General features: G+C 35.9%; 1 protein-coding gene across 1 annotated transcript in view; it reads right to left on the reverse strand.

Annotated features, from left to right (window-relative positions):
• Window positions 1-2,992: 2,992 nt before the first annotated feature.
• LOC110258617 (tetratricopeptide repeat protein 37-like) overlaps window positions 2,993-21,327 on the reverse strand; it is a gene marked incomplete at its 5' end in the record, with an annotated part of 33,796 nt that continues 15,461 nt past the window's right edge. Inside the window, 9 exon segments of the mRNA XM_021081912.1 lie at window positions 2,993-3,552; window positions 5,605-5,716; window positions 5,897-5,950; window positions 8,805-8,877; window positions 9,965-10,186; window positions 14,039-14,162; window positions 14,968-15,092; window positions 17,537-17,614; window positions 19,830-19,923. Coding sequence (XP_020937571.1) covers window positions 3,398-3,552; window positions 5,605-5,716; window positions 5,897-5,950; window positions 8,805-8,877; window positions 9,965-10,186; window positions 14,039-14,162; window positions 14,968-15,092; window positions 17,537-17,614; window positions 19,830-19,923 — 1,037 coding nt within the window.

The following is a 21,327-nucleotide window of genomic DNA, read 5'->3' on the forward strand; positions in this document are numbered from 1 at the left end:
TATAAAGCTATTCAGTTTATTTCTTCTTAAAGTGAGCTCTGTGTCTTTAAGGAATTTGTCCATTTCATGGAGAACAGACTTGTGGTTGCCAGGGGGGAAAGGGAGGGAGTGGGATGGACTGGGAATTTGGGGGTAATAGATACAACTACTGCTTGGAATGGATAAGCATGAGATTCTGCTGTATTGCACTGGAACCATACCTAGTCACTTACGATGGAGCATGATAATGTGAGGAAAGGAATGTACATGTGTATGTGTGACTGGGTCACCTTTCTGTACAGTAGAAAAACGACAAAACACTGTAAACCAGGTATAATGGAAAAAAATAAAAATCATTAAATAAAAAAAAATAAGGGATTTGTCCATTTCGTCTACACTGTCAAATTCAATGGCATTCAAGTGTTCACAAGATCTCTTATGCGCCTTTTATAGTTACAGTGATGTGCCATCTTTCATTCCTGACAGTGGTATGCTTGCTTTTTCCGGGTGACTGGCTAGAAGTTATTAATTATTGATCTTTTCAAAGAATTAGATTTTGCTTGTGATATTTTTCTGTTTTCTGTTTCACTGATCTCTACTCTTTATTTTCCTTCTTCTATTACTTCAGGTTTAACTTCCTCTTCCTTTTTCTGGTTTCTCAAGGCAGAAGCTAGATCACCAATTTGAGGCTCTTCTACTTTCTAATATGGACATTAATGCTATAAATTTTCATATAAGCAGTACTTCAGCAGCACTGTAGAATTTAATATGTGGTTTTCATTTAAATCAAATATTTCTAAATTTCCCTTCTGTCTTATTCTTTGCCCTGGATTATTTAGAGGTACATTAAGTTTCTAACATTTGAAAATTCCCCAATTTGTTTTGTTACCAATTTTTAAATTCCACTATATTAAAATAACATATTTGTATGATTTGAATCCTTCAAATTTACTTAAAACTGTTAATGCTCATAATATGATATATATGGGTTAATATTGTGTGTATTTGACAAAAACATGCACTCTGTTGTTAGAACTGTTCTGTAAGCACCAACTAGATCAAGTTAATTGACAGTGTTAAGTCTTTTTTTTTTTTTTTTGTCTTTTTAGGGCCACACTGTAGCATGTGGAGGTTCCAAGGCTAGGGGGCAAACTGGAGCTGTAGCCATCCGCCTATGCCTCAGCAATGTCAGATCCAAGCTGCATCTGTGACCTACACCACAGCTCAAGGCAACACTGGATCTTAACCCACCAATTGAGGCCAGGGATTGAACATGCAAACCCATGTTCTAGTCGGATCCGTTTCCACTGCACCACAACGGGAACTCCACGTTCAAGTCTTATATATTTTACTAATTTTCTGTCCAATTGTTCTATCAGTTATTTAAAAAAAGTGTTCATCCCTAACTATAATTATGAGTTTGACTATCTCTCCTTTCAGTCTGGTAAGTTTGTTTCAGGTATTTTTCATGACTTTTCTACCTATTTATTGGAAAATACAACACAGATTTTATGTTTTGCAGCTTTGTTATTGGTGCCTAAACTGTCCTCTTGAGGAACTGATCCAATGTGAATGACTCACCTTATCACTGGAAACATTCTTTACGTTGAAATCTAATTCATTTGAAATTAACATGGCCATTCAGTTTTCTTTTCTTTTTCTTTTTGCTTTTTTAGGCTGCACTCACAGCATATGGAAGTTCCAGGCCAGGAGTTGAATGGGAGCTTCAACTGCTGGCCTATGCCACAGCCACAGAAATGTGGATCCGACCGCATCTGCGACCTACACCAAAGCCAGATCCTTGACTCATGAGCAAGGCCAGGGATCAAATCCGCATCCTCATGGATACTAGTTGGATTCATTTCTGCTACACCACAATGGGAATTCCCCAGCTTTCTTTAATGTTGGCAGGTATAATCTGTTCCCATCCTTTCACTTTTAGGTTATTTTTGTCTCTTTATTTTATCATTAAAAAAAATGGATATACAGCTGATTTATAATATTTAGGTCTACAGAAAGTAATTCAGTTTTACATAAATATAATATATATATTCTTTCTCAAACTTTTTCTATTATATGTTATATAAGATACTGAATATATATACATAGTTCCCTGTGCTATAAAGTAGATCCTTGTAGTTTATCAATTTATATATAGTAATGTGAGGTTATGTTTGTCTTTATACTCATTATAGACTTACATTTTATGTTTTTTCACTTTTCAAACATTTTACTAAAGTATGGTTGACTTACAACGTTGTGTTATTTCTGCTGTATTTTATATTCTTTTCCATTATGGTTTATCACAGGATATTGAATATAATTCCTGTGGTATACAATAGGCTTTGTTGTTGTTTCTTTTTTTTCGTTGTTTTTTTAGGGCGCACGAGCAGCACATGGAGGTTCCCAGGCGAGAGGTCCAATCGGAGCTACAGCTGCTGGTCTAATGCCACAACCACAGTAATGCAGATCTGAACCGTGTCTGAGATCTATACCTGAGTTCATGGTAATGCCAGATCTTAACCCACTGAGCGAGGCTAGGGATTGAAGCTGCAACCTCATGGTTCCTAGTGAGATTCGTTTTGCTGGCCACAACAGGAACTCCTGTTGTTGTTTCTTTTAAGCAGTATGTATTTGCTCCTGCTTTTAATCTAATCTGTCAATCTTTCCTTCACTGGTATCCGACCATTATACTTCACTATTATTGATATGGCTGGTTTAACTCTACTATTTTTCTCTTATTTTATTAAATGCTCCTTTCTCCTCCTTTTTGGATTATTTCTATGTCCCACTTTTCTACTTTTGTGGCTTATAAATTATAACTATTTTTTAATGTCTACTTTAAAGTTTAGAGTATCAAGTACAGTTGGCCCTCTGTACCTTCAGATGTGGAACCCATGGATATGCACAGTAACTATACCATACCACTTACATAAGGGACTTGCATATCTGTGGATGTTAGTTATCTGGAGGGTCATGGAACTAATCCCCCAGGATTACTTACAGATGACTCTAATATTATACCACTTAGAATAGAAAAACTTTACAACAAAATATTTCCATTTTTCTATCCTGGCCTTTGTGCTATTGTCATATGTGCTTTAAGCTGTCAATTACATTTTAAAGAGATTTCCATCACGTCATTTGTGGATCTGCTTCTAATGACTGAGTTTTCTTCTCATTGTGAGTGATATTTTTCTGCTTGTTTGCACACATATTAAGTTTTAACTGAATACCAGATACTGGGAATTTTACCTTGTTGAATGTTGGCTATTCTGTATTCCTGTAATGTTCTTTATGATCATTTTAAGGTTTGTTTTTGAGTTTTGTTAGATGAGAATCTAATAGTCTTTTGTGTAGGACTAATTGTGCCTATACCTTTTGGCAATATCCTTCTGAGTACTTTATCTTTAATATGTCATGTATCAAATGCTTTTTTAAACTTACTTGAAGCAGAAACAGCAGATAATAGTGCCAAGTATAAATCAATCCTCTTTGGCTGAGTGTTTTCACTAGAGCAGTTATCATCAGCATGACAAGCTGCCATCAGACCAGCCCAGACAGCAGGGTCACCTAAACACAGGAAATATAGTTAGAAGGCTTGTCAATATAAACATGTTGCTTAAAAACTACCAAGAGATGAAGGTAAGAATTTACAAATACCAAAAAAATAAAAATAAAGTAAAATAGTATCTCCAGAAAAATTTTATTTTCTTAAAGAGAAACTAGTTCATCCTTTTTTTCAGACGGCACAGTATTATATATATCCTTCAATATTTGTCATTTTTCCAAATGTATGAGAGGGTAAGAAATATCCTCACTGGTTATCTCAGTTGCCTAAAGTACTGTGCTACTGGGAAAGGTCAACTGAACTTTTAACACCAAGGGCAAGTCTCAAAGGGAAATTTGTTTCATCATTCAGTCCCTATGTTAAAGGCTCAGTCATAGGAAAAGTAAGATAACACAATTTCTCAGTCCTTTTTTTTCTTTTTAGGGCTGCACCCATGGCATATGGAAGTTCCCAGGCTAGGGGCAGAATCAGAGCCACAGCTGCCAGCATATACCACAGCCACAGCAATGCAGGATCTGAGCTGCATCTGTGATCTTCGACCTACACTGCATCTGCGACCTTCACCCCAGCTTGCAGCAACAATGGATCCTTAACCACTGAGTGAGCAGGGATCGAACCGGCATCCTCATGGATACTAGTCCGGCTCTTACCCTGCTGAGCCACACCAGGAACTCCAGTTCCTCAGTTCTTAAAAAAGTTTGAGCCAAAGAAAAAGCTCAAGACAACTCCATTTTACCTATGTTCTAAGAGCCACACAAGAAAGTCTCCTTATCATTCCAAGTGACACTGTTACATGTTTTATATCCTGTCATTCACCTGATCTTTCCTTCCTTCACACCTTTAGCGGAAGAGGGCAGGCCCAACAGCAGTGGGATGAGGAGGTAATAAAATAGAGCATGAGTATAATCTCCTCTTTCCAAGAAAGATAATTGTGAAAAGAAAAAGCTGGACTGGCATTTGGAACTTAGAAGGGTTTTTTATTTGTTTGGTCTTTTGTTTCATAAGTCATATTTTGCAGGTTAATATTTACATGGTTAATATTTCAGTTCTGCTACCCTTGAAAAAACAAACGGATAATTTTAAAATCCCAAATGGAGTGCTAGTTAACAATATAGTCATTTAAACATACTTTTTAGCTCAAGTTTAATTTTTTTCTTATCTATTGGTTCCATTCAATAGACAGCTTCTATCAAATGTCTGAAATATATATGTATCCATATTACAAATAACTTCTGCCCAGATAATGAGTACCTTATTTTAATTAACATAGGACATAATCAAATCCAGAGTAAGAAAATGGGAGCACTTCCTAAAATTTACGATAAGATCTGATTACTATGTAATGAAAGGCATAAATGACTGAGTCTTGGATCTGGGTTTAAACCTAACGAGGCACTAGTCAACTGTGCAGCTGCTTTTCCTCTGGAGCTGATTTCTATAAAATAAGACACCTAAATTAGATGATGGTTCAGGAGCTCTCAGGTCTAAAATCCAATAATTTCAACTGAAGTGCACTCAATTTCTAAATATTGACTTATTTCTAAGATTAAGTGAACAACTCATTTAAGGATCTTAGGGTGTTGTATAGTTAGGGTATGGTATAGTTTAGATTCTGGAGGAGGGATGAGGCTAGTTCAGATGAGGCCAGCAACTTGGCAGTTCTAATAGTTACCACAGAAGACATATCTCCACTCTTTAGGGAGCTAACGACACACACACAATAACTGAATATGTTTATTAAATAATTCAGTAGCTATAAATAAACCTCAATACATCAGACTGATGGAAAACAGAAATAAAACTACTTCTTGAAAATACTTAATTCAGATTTTCAATAATGGTCAATAAAGTATCTTTAAACAGATATCCCTTTGAGCCTGCTTCAATAACTGATTATCTCTTAATTATGAGTAGCTGAATGCAGATAATTAAGTGATATAAAAATCTTTAAATATTTTAAAATTCCCTTATAAAAATATAAATGTTGCGTCTTTAAGTCGCAAGTGCGAGATGGACAGAATCCTAAATAATGAAATTGATAAGATTGTATTTACCTGGAGAAAGGAGAGCTGCCTTCTGAATGGTCTTTAGGGCAGTATTTTTCTCATCTTCTGCTGAGTTGCTTCCCATAGCCAACTGATTTACTGCAGTGTACAGTAATGCCTTCTACATAAGAGAAAGGAAGGGTGAAAACCAACTCTTTATAGTTCCCTGACCTTCAAAGTGACTAAAAATAGTACTATACTGGATATGATATGATTCCTAGGCCTAAGAAGAAAAATTACTCTTTCATCAATAATACTATTTAACAAATAGAACACTTCTTTTGAGCTGGGGCAAACTAACCTTTCCATGATTTGAGTCCAGAATATGAGCCACATTTCCTGCTACGGCACCGCCCTAAAATAGTAAACAAATGATTACTTAGATAAATGCATAACTTTCACGAAAAAGTAAATATTAAGACTGATAAAATCTTTACACTAAGTCATTTGAAAAGTTTGATTTTACCCCATTTATAACTTTGAAACTCCTTAAGTACCAACTTATTATGACTGCTTTAAAACACCAGTTTAATATTTTTATAAAAGAAAATCTTTTCTATGATGCTTTAAAATTACTCATTAAAGGGCAAAAAGTTACATGATTTTACAGTAGTAACAAACAAATATACAGTATTCTAATAATATACAAGATTATGAAACAAAAACTGAATAAAAAAAGAGAGGCCACAAAACTTATTGTAAGATAAATTAGCATGATTTCACTTCATGAAAAATACAGTATTTTTAAAATGTCCACACTCCCTCGTAAATTGAGTAACTAAAGTGCAGAGCATCATGAAGCTCATTACTGCCTCAATGCTAAAAATAAGGAAAATATTTGTACCATCATATATTTTCATAAACTCAATTTGAAATCCTTAATTTTAAAAAATTCAGTGAGATATTTCACCTGGAAAAGAAAGTGAATTTTAAGAATAACTTCATATTAAATCAGAAGTATACCATACTCCTCATTTTACATCATAAGTATGTCAGAAATGGGAGTCCCCGTCGTAACACAGCTGAAAAGAATCCGACTAGGAACCATGAGGTTGCGGTTCGATCCCTGGCCTCGCTCAGTGGGTTAAGGATCTGGAGTTGTCATGAGCTGTGGTGTAAGTCGCAGACGCCACTCAGATCCTACGTTGCTGTGGCTGTGGCCAGCAGCTGTAGCTCCGATTTGACCCCTAGCCTGGGACCCTCAATATGCCACAGGTGTGGCCCTAAAAAGACAAAAGCAAAAAAAAAATAGTATATCAGAAATGTTTTCAAAAACCATATTTAGCACACAAAGAATGCTAAAAATAAAATGATCTTCCAGGTTCTCTGAACAAACCAACTCACTGCAAACAACTAAAATTGTAGGATAAAACTTTGCTATTCAAGTGTGGCCCATAAACCAGCAGAATCAACATTATCTGGGAGACAGTTACAAATGCAGAATATCAGGTCTCACCCTGCAACTACTGGTTAAAATCTGCATTTTAACAAAATTATCAGGTGGTTTCATTTGCGCATAAAAGTTTAAGAAGCCCTGTGATAAAAATAAAAAGCATGTATTCTTAAAAGCACTGGACAGCTGACAAGATATTAATGACTCAGCAGGCCAAATGTAAAAGGGAAAACTGAAATCCAGAGAGAGAAGCCAATTCTGCATTTGAAGATTCTAACAAATTTTAATCTTCAGTCTGAAGGACTTGTGGGCTAGTGGGACAGGAATTAAAGGCCAGGGCTCACATAAGGAGGGAGTAAATAGGAAACCCATATCCAAATAAGCTGAGTCCCTGCCCCTGTCAAGGGATATACACTCAAGATTAAAAGTAAATCAGGATAAACCAGGATTCAAATGACCTTGAAACCCAGGCACACAGTAGCCTGTCTGGTCCAGAAACCTCAAGCTATAAACTTTGTTTAAGGTGGTTCCAGATTGGTGGAGCTCCCAAGTACCTGGCAGAAAAAAGTACAATTTCTGTAGAAATGTACCTTAATCCTAGGCCTCAAATTACTTCCACAAATAATCTTCAAGTTTACACAGTCAGACAAAAATACAGAGCTAGTGTGATAACCAGTAAGAATAAGAAATAAAACAGATGCACAAAGACTTCAGATATTAGAATTAATAGACATAATACGTGTTCAAAACATACTAGCTACTACCATTATGCTTACCAAATAGTTACAAGAACTACAAAAGGATATATTAACCACAAAAGCTAACAAAATACTTTATAGGCTCCTGAAAATACCTGGCTGTTACGAACTAAAATACACTGAAAATCCCTTTTATCAATGACTTCATGTTTAGATTTACGTCTTCTGACATTTCTTATCTTTAAGAAGCTTTTATGGCCATGATCATGGCATGTGGACATTTCCAGGCCAAGGATCCAACCTAAGCCACAACAGTGACAATGCTGGACTGATGTTGGACTGGATGCTTCACAGCTAGGCCACCAGGGAACTCCCTAAGAAGCTTTTAAATAAAACTATCTTTCGGGATTCAAAAACACAACAGCTAATGCTTATTAAATGGCAACATTACAAGTTTAACATTATTATCATTAATATAAACTACATATGTTCAAAAAAGTCCACCTCCTTCTTTGTATCTTCCATAACACCCATGGAAGTTCATGGAAGTGATATAAGTGACATCATATGGTATCTAACACACGGCACAAATGAACCTTTACACAGAAAGGAAAATCATGGACTTGGAGAGCAGACTTATGGTTGCCAAAAAGGAGGGAGAGGGAGTGGGATGGACTGGGAATTTGGGATTAATAGATGCCAATTATTGCCTTTGGAATGGACAAGCAATGAGATCCTGCTATATAGCACCGGAAACTACATCTAGTCACTTATGACGGAGCATAATAATGTGAGAATAAGAATGTATATATGTACGTGTGACTGAGTCACCTTGCTGTACAATACAAAACTATTCACTGTAAACCAGCTTTAATGGAAAACAAAACACTGTAAACCAGCTATAATGGAAAAAAATAAAAATCATTAAAAAAAAAAAAGAGTACATGGAAGAAACTCAGTATACTTACTTGCTGAATGACTAATGGAAAATAGCATTAAATAACAGAATGCTCTTGTTGTATTAATTATTTTCCAAAATGATAATGTTAATACTTTTAAATTATTTACCACATCGTAAGTTATTTTATCTTTTTGCCAGAATTTAGAACATTACTCACCTTTGCACTTCGTTGAGTATACTGAGCAACCACTCGGGACAAGAAAGACCAAAGAGCAGGATCAGCTGGGTTACTATAATGATCATTAAAAGCATAGGGCTTAGAGATGGGAGTTACTTTAACCACAAAAAGTACCAAAAAAAATCAACATTTTATCTGGTTTCTAAGTTAAAAATCTTTTAGACATCTAAGGTAAGTTCATATTAATCGTCCATGTATGGTTGAAAGGGCCTGAATTTTCAGAAAACATACTTTATAGCTTCTATATATACCTATAGTATGTGTTAAAATAAGAAAGAAATATCAGCAACATGATAATTACAAAGCCAAGAGATTCCATTAAGAAATGTATCCAATTAAGTATACACTCTGAGAGTTCCTGTCACGGCTCTGCGGTTAATGAACCCAACAAGGATCCATGAGGACTCGGGTTTGATCCCTGGCATCGCCCAGTGGGTTAAGGATCCGGCACTGCCATGAGTTCTGGTATAGGTTGCAGACTCGGCTCGGATCCTGTGTTGCTGTGGCCATGGTGGTGGTGTAGGCCGATAGTTGTAGCTCTGATTCGACCCCTAGCCTGGGAACCTCCATATGCCACAGGTGCAGCCCTAAAAAAAAGACAAAAGAAAAAAAAAAAAATACACTGTGTACAAAGAAAATACAAATCTATGAGAACTGTGGAAGGAAAACAATCTACAGATACAACACTTAACTATTGAAAATAAAAAAAAATAAATAACCACCACTGCTAGCAGTGATAACAACTTTCAATTTTCCAAATTTTTAATACATCAATAAATGCCTGTGTGGCTGAAAATTCCTAAAACCATCAAACTAGAAAGTATCAGATAACAAACTGACAATATCACAAATTTGAGAATTTATAAGGGATTTTATACTAAAATAAGGTTTGGGCCTTAGTTTGAATAAGGGCAAATTTCTGTTCTGAATCCCTGTATCAAGTGAATTTTTTGTTTAAATCCTCATAGGTGAAATAACACGTACTGTCAGATACCTGATCCAATGTACAATTTCAGAAAACCACAATTTGGTTTCCAAATATATATGTTCACCTCATTGTATAGTCTTAATAAAGTCTAAATGTCAATGATAACCTCATCAAATATAATTAGACTCCAAGTTCACATGTACAGACTTACCTGTGAACAGCTTTAGATGCTTGTCTCTGCACTGCCACACTGCGGCCTTGCAGTGCATAAATTGCTGAAGTAAGAAGGCACCTCTGATAATCATTGTCTTTCTGCTTGACATGTTTCAGTAACTCATTAAGTGCAGCTTTTGATAGTGTAGCATCCTGCATTGCCAATCCTAGAGCACACAGGGTTTGAAGGCTTTCCGTGGTTGGTTCTTTTAAGATAGAGCTGTAAATGTATTTTTAATGTCTTGTTACCCATGAGTACAATAGTCTGTAATTATTAAAACATATTTAACTTCTAGAAAAAAAAACAATTTGCTTAGGATTCACCAAACTATAATCCAGCTTTTTTTTTTTTTTCTTTCTTTCTTTCTTTCTTTTTTTTGTCTGTTTAGGGCTGCACCTGCAGCATGTGGAAGTTCCCAGGCTAGGGGTCTAATCGGAGCTACAGCCGGCCTACACCACAGCCACAGCAACAAGGGATTTAAGCCATGTCTGCGACCCACACCACAGCTCATGGCAACACCAGATCCTTATCCCACTGAGCAAGGCCAGGGATCGAACCCGAGTCCTCATGGATCCTAGTAGGGCTTGTTTCTGCTACACCACAATGGGAACTCCCTACAATCCAGCTTTAAGATAAATATGAAACCAAATCCCTTTGATTCTTTTTTCCACCCTTGATTTCTAGGAACAGTAATTTCCCTGAATATCTAAAGCATTTAAAAGTACCAATGGCCTTTCACAGAGCACCAATAGCTGAATTTCTTTTCTAGTCATTTTATCTAAGTTTAGAAACAAATACACACTACAATTTCCTTGGGTCTCAGTTTTAGGTAAATGAGAATGATTTTGCTAAAACTTTTAGTTTCAATAAAATCCTGAGGAGTTCCCGTTGTGGTGCAGCAGAAATAAATCCAATTAGTATCCATGAGGATGCAGTTTCTATTCCTGGTCTCAAGCAGTGGGACAGGAATCCGGCATTGCTATGAGCTATGGTATAGGTTGCAGACGCAGCTAGGATACTGTGTTGCTGTGGCTGTAGCATAGGCCAACAGGTGCAGCTTTAATTCGACCCCAAGCCGGAGAACTCCATGTGATATGGGTGCGGCCCTTAAAAAAGAAAAAAAAGAAAAAAAAAATCCTTACTCTAAGACCTCATTTTTGTTATTCTTAAAGAGCTTCGTCTTATTGCTCTGTGATAATGAAACCAGAGCTATACATAATAAGTACAAACACAACCTATAATTGCCATATTCCAAGTGAGTATATTTATAACTGAAGGAGAAATTAAATTTTGTATTAAACATCCAGCTTTTTTTTTCCTTCTTCAGATGTGAAATTTGATTTAGCCGTATGGAGGTAAAAGTCAATAATGCTTAGGAATTCTTAATAAGTGAAGAAAAACTTTAGCTCTCTACAAATTTAATAATACTTCTAATAATAATTATGAATATTGTATAAAAAAAGGAATGTTGAAAAATTTTAATCAAGGTTTATTAAAGTATAACGAATAATTATAAGATAACACATACCTATCACTTTGTCTTTCTATCATTTTATGGATGGGGAAACAAACTCTTTAGAATTTGATTTTGACAAACAGATACAACATCATGAATTTTCATGGGAGCAAATGTACTTAAAGCATCCACAGTTTTACATCTTTTTTACAATAAGGGCTAATAGATGCAGACATCCAAATACGGAAAAATGTCAATTAGTCACAATCATTTCCATCAATACAAATAACCACATAAACAATACACTGTGACTTTAAAAAAAAAAAAAAAAAAAAAAGCAAGTAGTAAAACATAAACTCCAATATTAACAATAGTAGAAGAAATTCTAATTTGCGCCTTGGTTCAAAATGGAGAAAACCTGGAATTCCTGTCGTGGCATAGTGGAAATGAACCCGACTAGGAACCATAAGGTTGCGGGTTCAATCCCTAGCCTCGTTCAGTGGGTTAAGAATGTGGCATTACCGTGAGCTGTGGTATAGGTTGCAGACGCAGCTCAAATCCTGTGTTGCTGTGGCTGTGGCTGTGGCCGGCAGCTGTAGCTCCAATTTGACCCCTAGCCTGGGAACCTCCACATGCCTTGGGTGTGGTCCCAAAAAGGAAAAAAAAAAAAAAAAAAAAAAAAAGGAGAAAACCTATCTGCCCTAATATTTATTAACATACAAAATCTAAATCATTACTGAAATGACTACATCCCACCAAGCTAACATGTGCTAAATGCATAGTACCTGCGTGCTGTGCTGTACCTTATGCTACAGATTTTACATGCAGTTATTTATATCATAAATTCTTTGACCACGGTAACAAAATTTTTCCCCTTAAGTGTTGAACTTACTCATATTCCTCTTAAATAAGCACCTAGGACACTGTTTAGTTCCCAACATATGAATGCCAAACAGGATCAACAAAGAACTGATAACTGAATTTTTCACAGAAAGTCCAAGAAAAGAATACCAAGGGGCAGGAATGGAAGCAGTTATTAGTATTAAGTCTGAAAGATGACATGCAGAGAATCAAAAACAAAGACAGAAACATAGATCAGATAAAATACCTAGCCTTGTATCAAAAACACCAATAAAAGAGGTAAAGGCTTTTTTCTCAAAAGAGAAGGGGAAAAGAATAATATCCTATTATTTTCCCCCATATCTACCAATGTTACTGTTTTAAATAGTAACCCAAGACTAATCTAATTGTGTCTAATTTAGAGTTACTTTTGCTCCTGATACCTGCAGTAATATATTAGCATCTATGAATCTTTTCCCCAAGCCATTTACAAATTTGGATTCTCTAAACATGTTACGTATAGCCTTATACTCACATTACGTGAGTATATCCATGAAAAGTAGAAGAATTTTAAAATTGTGATGGGTTTTCTTAAAACAGCTAAGAGGAGGAGAAAGAACTGCCTATTTATTACATGAGAAAATTACTTTAGTCAGGAAGGGACCAAAGTGTCACAATGAATAAACTAATATTGAGCTTATCATACACAAGTTATCTTTGTTCCCCTACCTTTGAAGGGAACATAATTTGGAGATACAGTAGGCACTTTTGCAGTTTTCGCAATGATTGAGGGGTGCTATTAGCATTTAATGGACACAGGACATGGATCTAATCTTCCTGCAGGGGGGAAAAATTCTGTACTAATGAGGATTCATACCACTGAAAATGCCTTATAAAGCACTCATTGGAAGTTTCCTTCGTGGCTCAGCAGCTAACAAATCCAACTAGGATCCATGAGGATGCGGGTTTGATCCCTGGCCTCAATCAGTGGGTTAAGGATCTGGCGTTTCTGCGAGCTGTGGTGTAGGTTGCAGACATAGCTCAGAACCCATGTTGCTGTGGCTGTGGTGTAGGCCACTGGCTGAAGCTCCGACTTGACCCCTAGCCTAGGAACTTCCACATGCCACAGGTGTGGCCCTAAAAAGCAAAAGCAAAAAAAAAAAAAAAAAAAAAAAAAAGCATTCATTGATAACCACTGTCCAATTGCATACATTTATCATCTTCTGGTTTTGAAGGAATAAAGGTCGACTTTCTCAAAAAAATTTTTTCCAAGAAGTCAAAAAATATGATATAAATAACCACAGTTATCAGAGACTTACTAAATTTTTTCAAAAACATAGAAATAGTTACAAGTTATACCAACATATTTATTGCTGAAGACTCAACTTTAAATGAACTTTATTACATTAACTTGAAAAGGGAAGAGGCAAAAACTTTTTGGGGAAGCCACAGGACCAAAAAAAAAACCCAGTTAAGACTGACTTTATTAAAATTTTATGATCCTACCAGATCAGGTGATCAATTCTTCTTTTTAAAAAAATAATTAATAAACACAGACTACAGAATGGTTTTGAAGAATTGGATGGATCCAGGAGGAAGATTTATGCATGATCTTTATCTCCACCTATGACTGTCAGTTCAGTACCAGTGGGTCCAATCCTTTTTGTTCACCAAAAAGTTCATAAAACATTAAGAACTCCATTTGACATTGCACCAAATTTTAACCCAATATTTAAGTATCTGGTCATGTTAAGTGTTGATGTCAATATACATACCATTTAAACAGCAATGTCTTAGCTACATCCATTTTTCCTTGTTTATACTCCGTTATTGCCAGAGCTGTCAAGATATGAGCTTTGTCTTGCTCTGATTCAACAACAGACAAGGCTCTCTCATAGGCTGTTACAGTGTTGGAAACAAAAACAAAACAATATAAAAGCAATTCTGACAAACAGGAAGAGTTTTCCCTTCCTAATCTTATTTTTCATAAAAGTCCAAAATTATGTCTCATTATTCTCTTGCTCCTAAATGGATGGAATAAAAACTTATAATAATCTAACTTGGTTTAGTAGTTCCAAGGTGATTCTGAGGATATCATTAGGCTTGTTATGTGACACTTTCCAAGGTGCATCTTCAGAATCTATACAGAAATCTGGGTCACTATCTTTAAAAGAAGTTTAAGCCTACAGTCATTGAGATATCAACCAAACTCTCATGCATAGACCAGCAGCTCCCTCAGGCAGTAAATACATACAATGAGCTGCATACACATAGGCTGGGCCCGTATTTGTGAAAATGCACTCAATAAGCATTTTTGGAGAAACTGAAAGACATTACTACTAGCAATGGTTAAGGTCTTCCTCTGTAAGAAATGTACACTGAAACACTGTGGAAGACTAAAGACCTACTTTCAAAAGCTACCTCATATGTGTATCATAAGTAATCTTGGGCCTCTGTTTCCTCATACGAATAATAAAGGTAATCCTTAGTTCATAATACTGCCAGAAGGACTATTCATTATGATCATGGACTAAATGAGAGGAAAAAAGTACCTAGTATCATTCCTCATGCCTACTGAGATTTAATAAACACTGCAACCACTAGCCCCATCTTAATATTACATTGTACCTTACGTAAACTCATTATGATTAAATTCTACTAAGCTCTGAAAAAGTAAGATGTACCCTTTAAGCAACATACTTACCTTTGCTGCTCTCCTTATACAGACCTTTCATAAATAAAGCCAATGCGAAACCTACGATGTCTTCTAACTCCTCAAGGGGTGTTGACTTAAAAGCTTGGATAGCTTTATCATATTCACCAATGGAACTAAGAAGCAAAATATGTTACTTTTAATATCAAAAATCACTTTGGCTTATGTCATCAAAATGTAGAAATATTATCACGCTCAGTTTTTTTAACAACTTAAGCTACTTCATCTATCAGTGTTAAAGCTGCAGAAGAGACTTACATTAAAATAGAAAGCATATCACTTATTTTAAACGGGATGTACTAGGTGGATTTAACTTCACACTTTGCTTCTTTTAAATTATATGTGAAAATGACCAGTTCTGTTAATTACAAATTTTTTTTCATTTTTAATATTTTTATTCTAATTTTATAAGCAATAAACTTAACAAACAAACTCTTTAAGTTTTAAAAATAATTTCAAGTTGACTTTCATACAGAAGTCTAACTTTTTAATATTAATACATCAGTTAAATATTACCCTCTGAGCATGGTTCTAGTATTTTTGACAAGTTTAACAGGTTAAAATCAAACCTAGCCTTTGTGTAAACTGTTTATTTGCACATCCATTTTTTTGGAGGGCATAGAGATATACTAAAATTCCATGGATGATACTATACATTATCTTTTCTGTATTTAATAGGTATAAAATTAAAAAGTGTTACACAGGATACTAAAGTAGAATACTCTTCAATAACAATAACAAAACTTATTTAAAAATGAAGAGAAGCTGCCACCACCTGGAATAGACTTACTGTACCTCTGAGATTCTTATTTCTGATATCTATATCACTATAATCAGAAACTTTCTATTTTTAGTGAGTTATTAGAAATATTTTTATAAAATCTTTTTAATCTTGGGGTGTGGATAGGAGCTAAAAATACATGTAATCTTTGCTTCTATAAATTAGTTTTATGAAGGTGAAAGAATTTATCAATAAATTCAAATTCTGATAAATACTTAATGAAGGGAAGAGGACTACCTTAGATTGCTTGTGGCTATACATGTATTTTTAAAGTTTTGTTTGTTTTGTTTTGGCTGTGCCTCCATCATACAAAATTTGCCAGGGCCAACCAAAGGTTAAACTCACACAAACAGCAGTGACTATGACAAGTTCTAAACCACCAGGCCACCAGGGAACTGGTGTGTGTGTGTGTGCGCTTTTTAGGGCAGCACTTGCGGCATATGGAGGTTCCCAGGCTAGGGGTCCAATCAGAGCTGTAGCAGCCAGCCTGTGCCACAGCCCCAGCAACGTGGATTCAAGCCAAGTCTTCGACCTACACCACAGCTCACGGCAACGCCAGATCCCTAATCCACTGAGCAAGGCCTGGGATCGAACCCGAAACCTCATGGCTCCTAGTTGGATTCATTTCCGCTGCCCCACAACGGGAACTTCAGAAAGTATATTTTAATTAACATTATCTTCAAACACTTGATTAATTTTGTAGACAACAGAATGGAACTAGAGAGGGACATGAAGGGGCTTCAACTTCACTTATAACTTTTACCTTTGAAAAAGAAACCTGAGGCCTAACAACAGAATTTCAAGATCTGTTATATCTGAATGGTGACTATTCATTAAACTATGCTCCATGCTCTATTACTGTATTTTGTTTAATACATTTCATAATAAAAACAAATTTAAAAGAAATTAGATGACCTATTTTCAGTAAGAGGTATAAATTTTCTTCTAACATAGTTACATTATATGAAACATCTGACTAAGGAGAACAGATACTTTGTTCCATACAGTTTCTTACAAGAAAATCTTGGAATTACAGAGCTCTCAACTCCTAAATACAGCAGTTTAAAAGTAAAAGGAGATGCAATCAAAACAAAAATTTTCTGTCTATAGATACAATTCAGTTACACGGTTATGAAAGAAAAAAACTGGTACCTTGGACTTCTACTGCGTAGCTCCTTAAAAGATGTAGGTACCAATCCCCAAATATTAAACGATAGTTCTAATAATGTGTTTCAAACTGGTACATTCAATTTGGGGGCAGCTCCCAATTTGAGGAATGTCTCTTTAACCTGAGCCAAAAACCTTCCTCCCATTAACACTCACTCCTATTCTCTGGACCTAGTTCTATCCTCTGAAACAATTGTTTCTAACTTTTATTTTTTTGAGGTTAGAAGTCTTTGAGAATCTGAAGAAAGTTTTATTAGGTTTCTGGACTCCTGATATACTCCCAGTTTAAGAACAGACATCAAATGAGAATACATCTAATCTTCTTCCAATTAACTAGGCTTCTACTACGAGAAATAGTAACTACCTTTCTTCCAAATGTTCTCCTGTCTAGTCCACAACCATCAGTTCTAAACATACTACACACAAAGGTGCTATGTTATTACAGCGACAGGACACTGCTGACACAGCCTGCGATATTGGGAATTATGTACCTGGGGGAATGGCATCCTCCCACTCATTTATACACATTCCACTACTCTGGATACTGGTTATCACCTCACTAGATCCAGAATTTTCACCAGAAAAATCAAACAGATTCACAAATATGCTTACCATAGTAATCTGCCATAATCTCTCATTGTAACATAGTAAGTATCTGGGTCTTCTGCAGTCTGTAACAACAAAATTGCCCTTTAAAAAAAGGACAAGGTATTTTAAATTATCTATGTGCAAGAGCATTCTTTTACTCTTTCTCCTTAACTGAGTCTACAGATTTTTGTTTTCTTCTTTCAATTCTACAAATTATGGTACTTAACGAAACCTGTAACATCTGATTCATATTTTATTAAACTTTTACCACAAAAGCACTTCATAGTTAGATTTTAGATCGTCAGGAAAATAATTTTAATAAAGTGTCTCCTTACTAAGTGAAATCTGTATCATATTTGTGTTTTAAATACTGCAAAATTTTTCATCTAAATATGGGAAACAACTGTGTTAATGTTTTAAAGTTTCAACATATTTGAAGTATATAGAATTTGAAGTACATAGACTACTCTTAAAATTATTTATATACTAGTAGTTTGAGGTAGGAAGCCAGGAAAGTGAGTGCTTTCAGGTGCCTTTACCTGTTACGTACAGAAAAATATTTAGGCAATACTGAGTTCAGAGAAGTAAATGAGTCACCAGGAGTCCCAACAGGCTTAAAATAAATACAACATGCTGACAGCCCATATTTTCATCTTCTCCTGCTCAGTCCCCTTTAACAAGGAGGGAAACGTCACAACAACTAAAGGAGTTGGATATTCAATAGGATGGTTTTTTCTGTTCAGGGATTGGCCAGGGAGAAATATCCAAGAAAAGCTTTTTAATGCTCCTGATGTTATTGGGGGGGGGGGGGGGGGAAATCTGCCAGAAAAGTCTAAAAGATGGTATTACATTAAAAACTGTATCTCTGGTTAGATTTACACTTAATTTATAGTTTCAAGTTTCAAATATTTGTTTAAGGCAGAAAACAACAGTGAAGATCAGTCAAAAAAGAGTGGTCCATAACCAAGTGACTGTGGAGTTGCCATTTTAAGCAAAGTTACAACCAGTGTTAGACTCACAATATCTGTGATTATAATGTATACCAAAAAAAGCAGCAAGGATTCTAAAGCTGCCTAGTTTTCTCCATTTAAAAATCCCATTCACTGTTGTATTCTATCATATTTATACAATTTCTTTACTGTTAACTCTATTATGACTTTGAAAAAAATAAAATTGTGGGTTTTAAACACATCTCTCTCCACACACACACCTGCCAAAACAACTTCTTGATTATACTGCATCCAGTACCATCCAGTGATTACTTCTTTGAACTACAGAGATCTATACAAGGATGGCAAAGCATGTGGGATATCTCGATGGCTTTTTATCTGACAGGGCTTCTTCTAAGTATCTATTTATTTTGATTTAGGGCACTGATGGGCCTCAGAGGTCAGGCACTGCAAGTCTTTTAACTTTTCATCTAGTACTCATGAGATCAATAGTGATTTTCTTACTGCAGACCAAGTAATCTGTAGAGAATAAAACTTCGAGTTGATTTCATTTCCTACCACTCTCCTGGCTGGTCGTGTCACTCCAGCACTCTGTCCTTGTTTCTTCGGCAGGTCAAATCCACTCCTGTCTGAGAGCACATGCTCTGCTTGTTCCCTCTGCCTGGAATGCTCTTCCCCTGATAACCAAATGGCTTGTGGCCTCGCTTCATTCAGGCCAGGTCTCAAATGCTTCCTTAGTAAACCTACCTCCCTCTTAAACCTACTTCGAATTTGCCTGCCTGTCTAGCAGCTGGCCCTCTACTTTGATTTTCCTTCTTAGCAAGTGCTACCATCACAGATGTTTATTAGCTTATCATGTGTCTCCTCCCCATCAGAACATGAGCCCCAAGAGAATGGAACCTGTGTTTGTTTTAATTCACTGCTGAATTGCCAGTGCCAAGGACACTGTTTGACACACAGCAAGCAGTTCAACAAATATTTACCGAGTGAATGCTGTAGACATTAAAGTGACTCAAACATGTAATTTCTCATTTCTCAAATCTCATTTATTCTCTGAATAAATACATGTATGTAAAAAAGCAAGACAAAGTCTAAAGGAGACAGATTTTTCTAGAATAAATCTGAGAGGTTTTGTTGTTTGGTTTTTATTTTTTTCTCCTCTCTCTCTCTCAGGTTGAGCACAAGAAACCAAAATACAACTGAAAATGTACAACTGGTATCTTTTCACTTTCGAAATGTAATAATAAATAATGAAAGATCAGGAAAATAATTAGAACATGTATATTAGCACTTTCTTCATAAACATGAGATTACACTTTTAAAAGGCCAACTGACAAATAAGGACCACATCTCAAAGGAGACTTTACCTTTGGTATGCATCTGCTGCTTCCTTTTTCAGTTGTAGATGTTCATTTAAGTAACCCAGCATGGTGAAAGCTGGAGCATAATTCTGAATTCTTTCTGGAAATCCAAAAATACTTTTCCTTTACATGTGCTTAAAGGTTGTGTTTGTAAAATATTAGTTTTATTTTCAGTGTTTTCAATAGTTTAAACACAAGATTATTTCCTGAGATCACTGGCATTGCTAAGAACAGTAGCCTGATTTTTATCTTGACTATCAATTACCAGTAATCGTTTTATAACTTTCACATGGAAGTTCCCAGGCTAGGAGTCATATCGGAGCTCCAGCTGCCAGCCTACACCACGGCCACAGCAACATCCAATCTGAGCTGCATCTGCAACCTATGCCACAGCCCGCAGCAATGCTGGATCCTTAACCCACTGAGAGAGGCCAGGATGGAAACTGCATCCTCATGGACACTGTGTTGGGCTCTTAATCCATTGAGCCACACCAAGAACTCCTGTAACTCTTTTAAATTAATGAGTAACATCTATAGTTATATACGATTTTTACCTATTTTTTAAAGTTTAAACATTTTTGGAGTTCCCGGCGTGGCTCAGTGGTTAACGAATCCGACTAGGAACCACGAGGTTGCGGGTTCGATCCCTGGCCTTGCTCAGTGGGTTAAGGATCCGGAGTTGCCGTGAGCTGTGGTATAGGTCGCAAATGAGGCTTGGATCCCTCGTTGCTGTGGCTCTGGAGTAGGCCGGTGGCTACAGCTCCAATTGGACCCCTAGCCTGGGAACCTCCATATGCCGCGGGAGCGGCACAAGAAAATGGCAAAAAGACAAAAAAAATAAAAATAAAAAATAAGTAAATAAATAAAGTTTAAACATCTTTATTCCCAAAGGTATAATTTGAAATTGTAGCTCATGTTAAAACTAGTCATTTGATTTATAAGGAAATTCAGTTGTTTAAGTGCATAAACCTTCTTGTGATTAAATTTAGCAACACTTTCTCTTGGTGGTTCTATTCCAACTTCCGTGCATTAAAAAAAAAAATTCAGTGTTGTACACTAGAAACAGAAGATGATTTGGGCACTTTCAATGCAATATTTTGGAATTCTAATGTCAAAAAACAACATGTATCTAATGCACAAAAGAGAAAGAAACACATGTGGTCAACTTAAGTTGTGCTGGGAAGCAATATGTCGAACTTCTTAAATTATTTAACAAAACAGAATATAATCACATCTTATGTAATGGCCAGGTTCTGTCAAAGCATAAAGTGAAAGTCACACAAACAAAGTGATTATTGAAAAATCCTTAGGTCATCGCACAAGGTCACCAAATTGAGTCAAACTGAGTAAAAGGAAAGCCATGCCCTTCATCCACACTCACCCTGAGGCAAACAGTCAGCAGGACAGATGATTCTTCTGCATTCTCTCCTGTCCCGCCCTCTCTTTTCTGCTTCTAACAGAATATTTTTTTTTTGGCCAAACACATATAGCTGAATTTTTTAAA

The sequence above is a fragment of the Sus scrofa genome, unplaced genomic scaffold (genome assembly GCF_000003025.6).
Source record: "Sus scrofa isolate TJ Tabasco breed Duroc unplaced genomic scaffold, Sscrofa11.1 Contig2545, whole genome shotgun sequence".
Classification (NCBI taxonomy): domain Eukaryota; kingdom Metazoa; phylum Chordata; class Mammalia; order Artiodactyla; family Suidae; genus Sus; species Sus scrofa.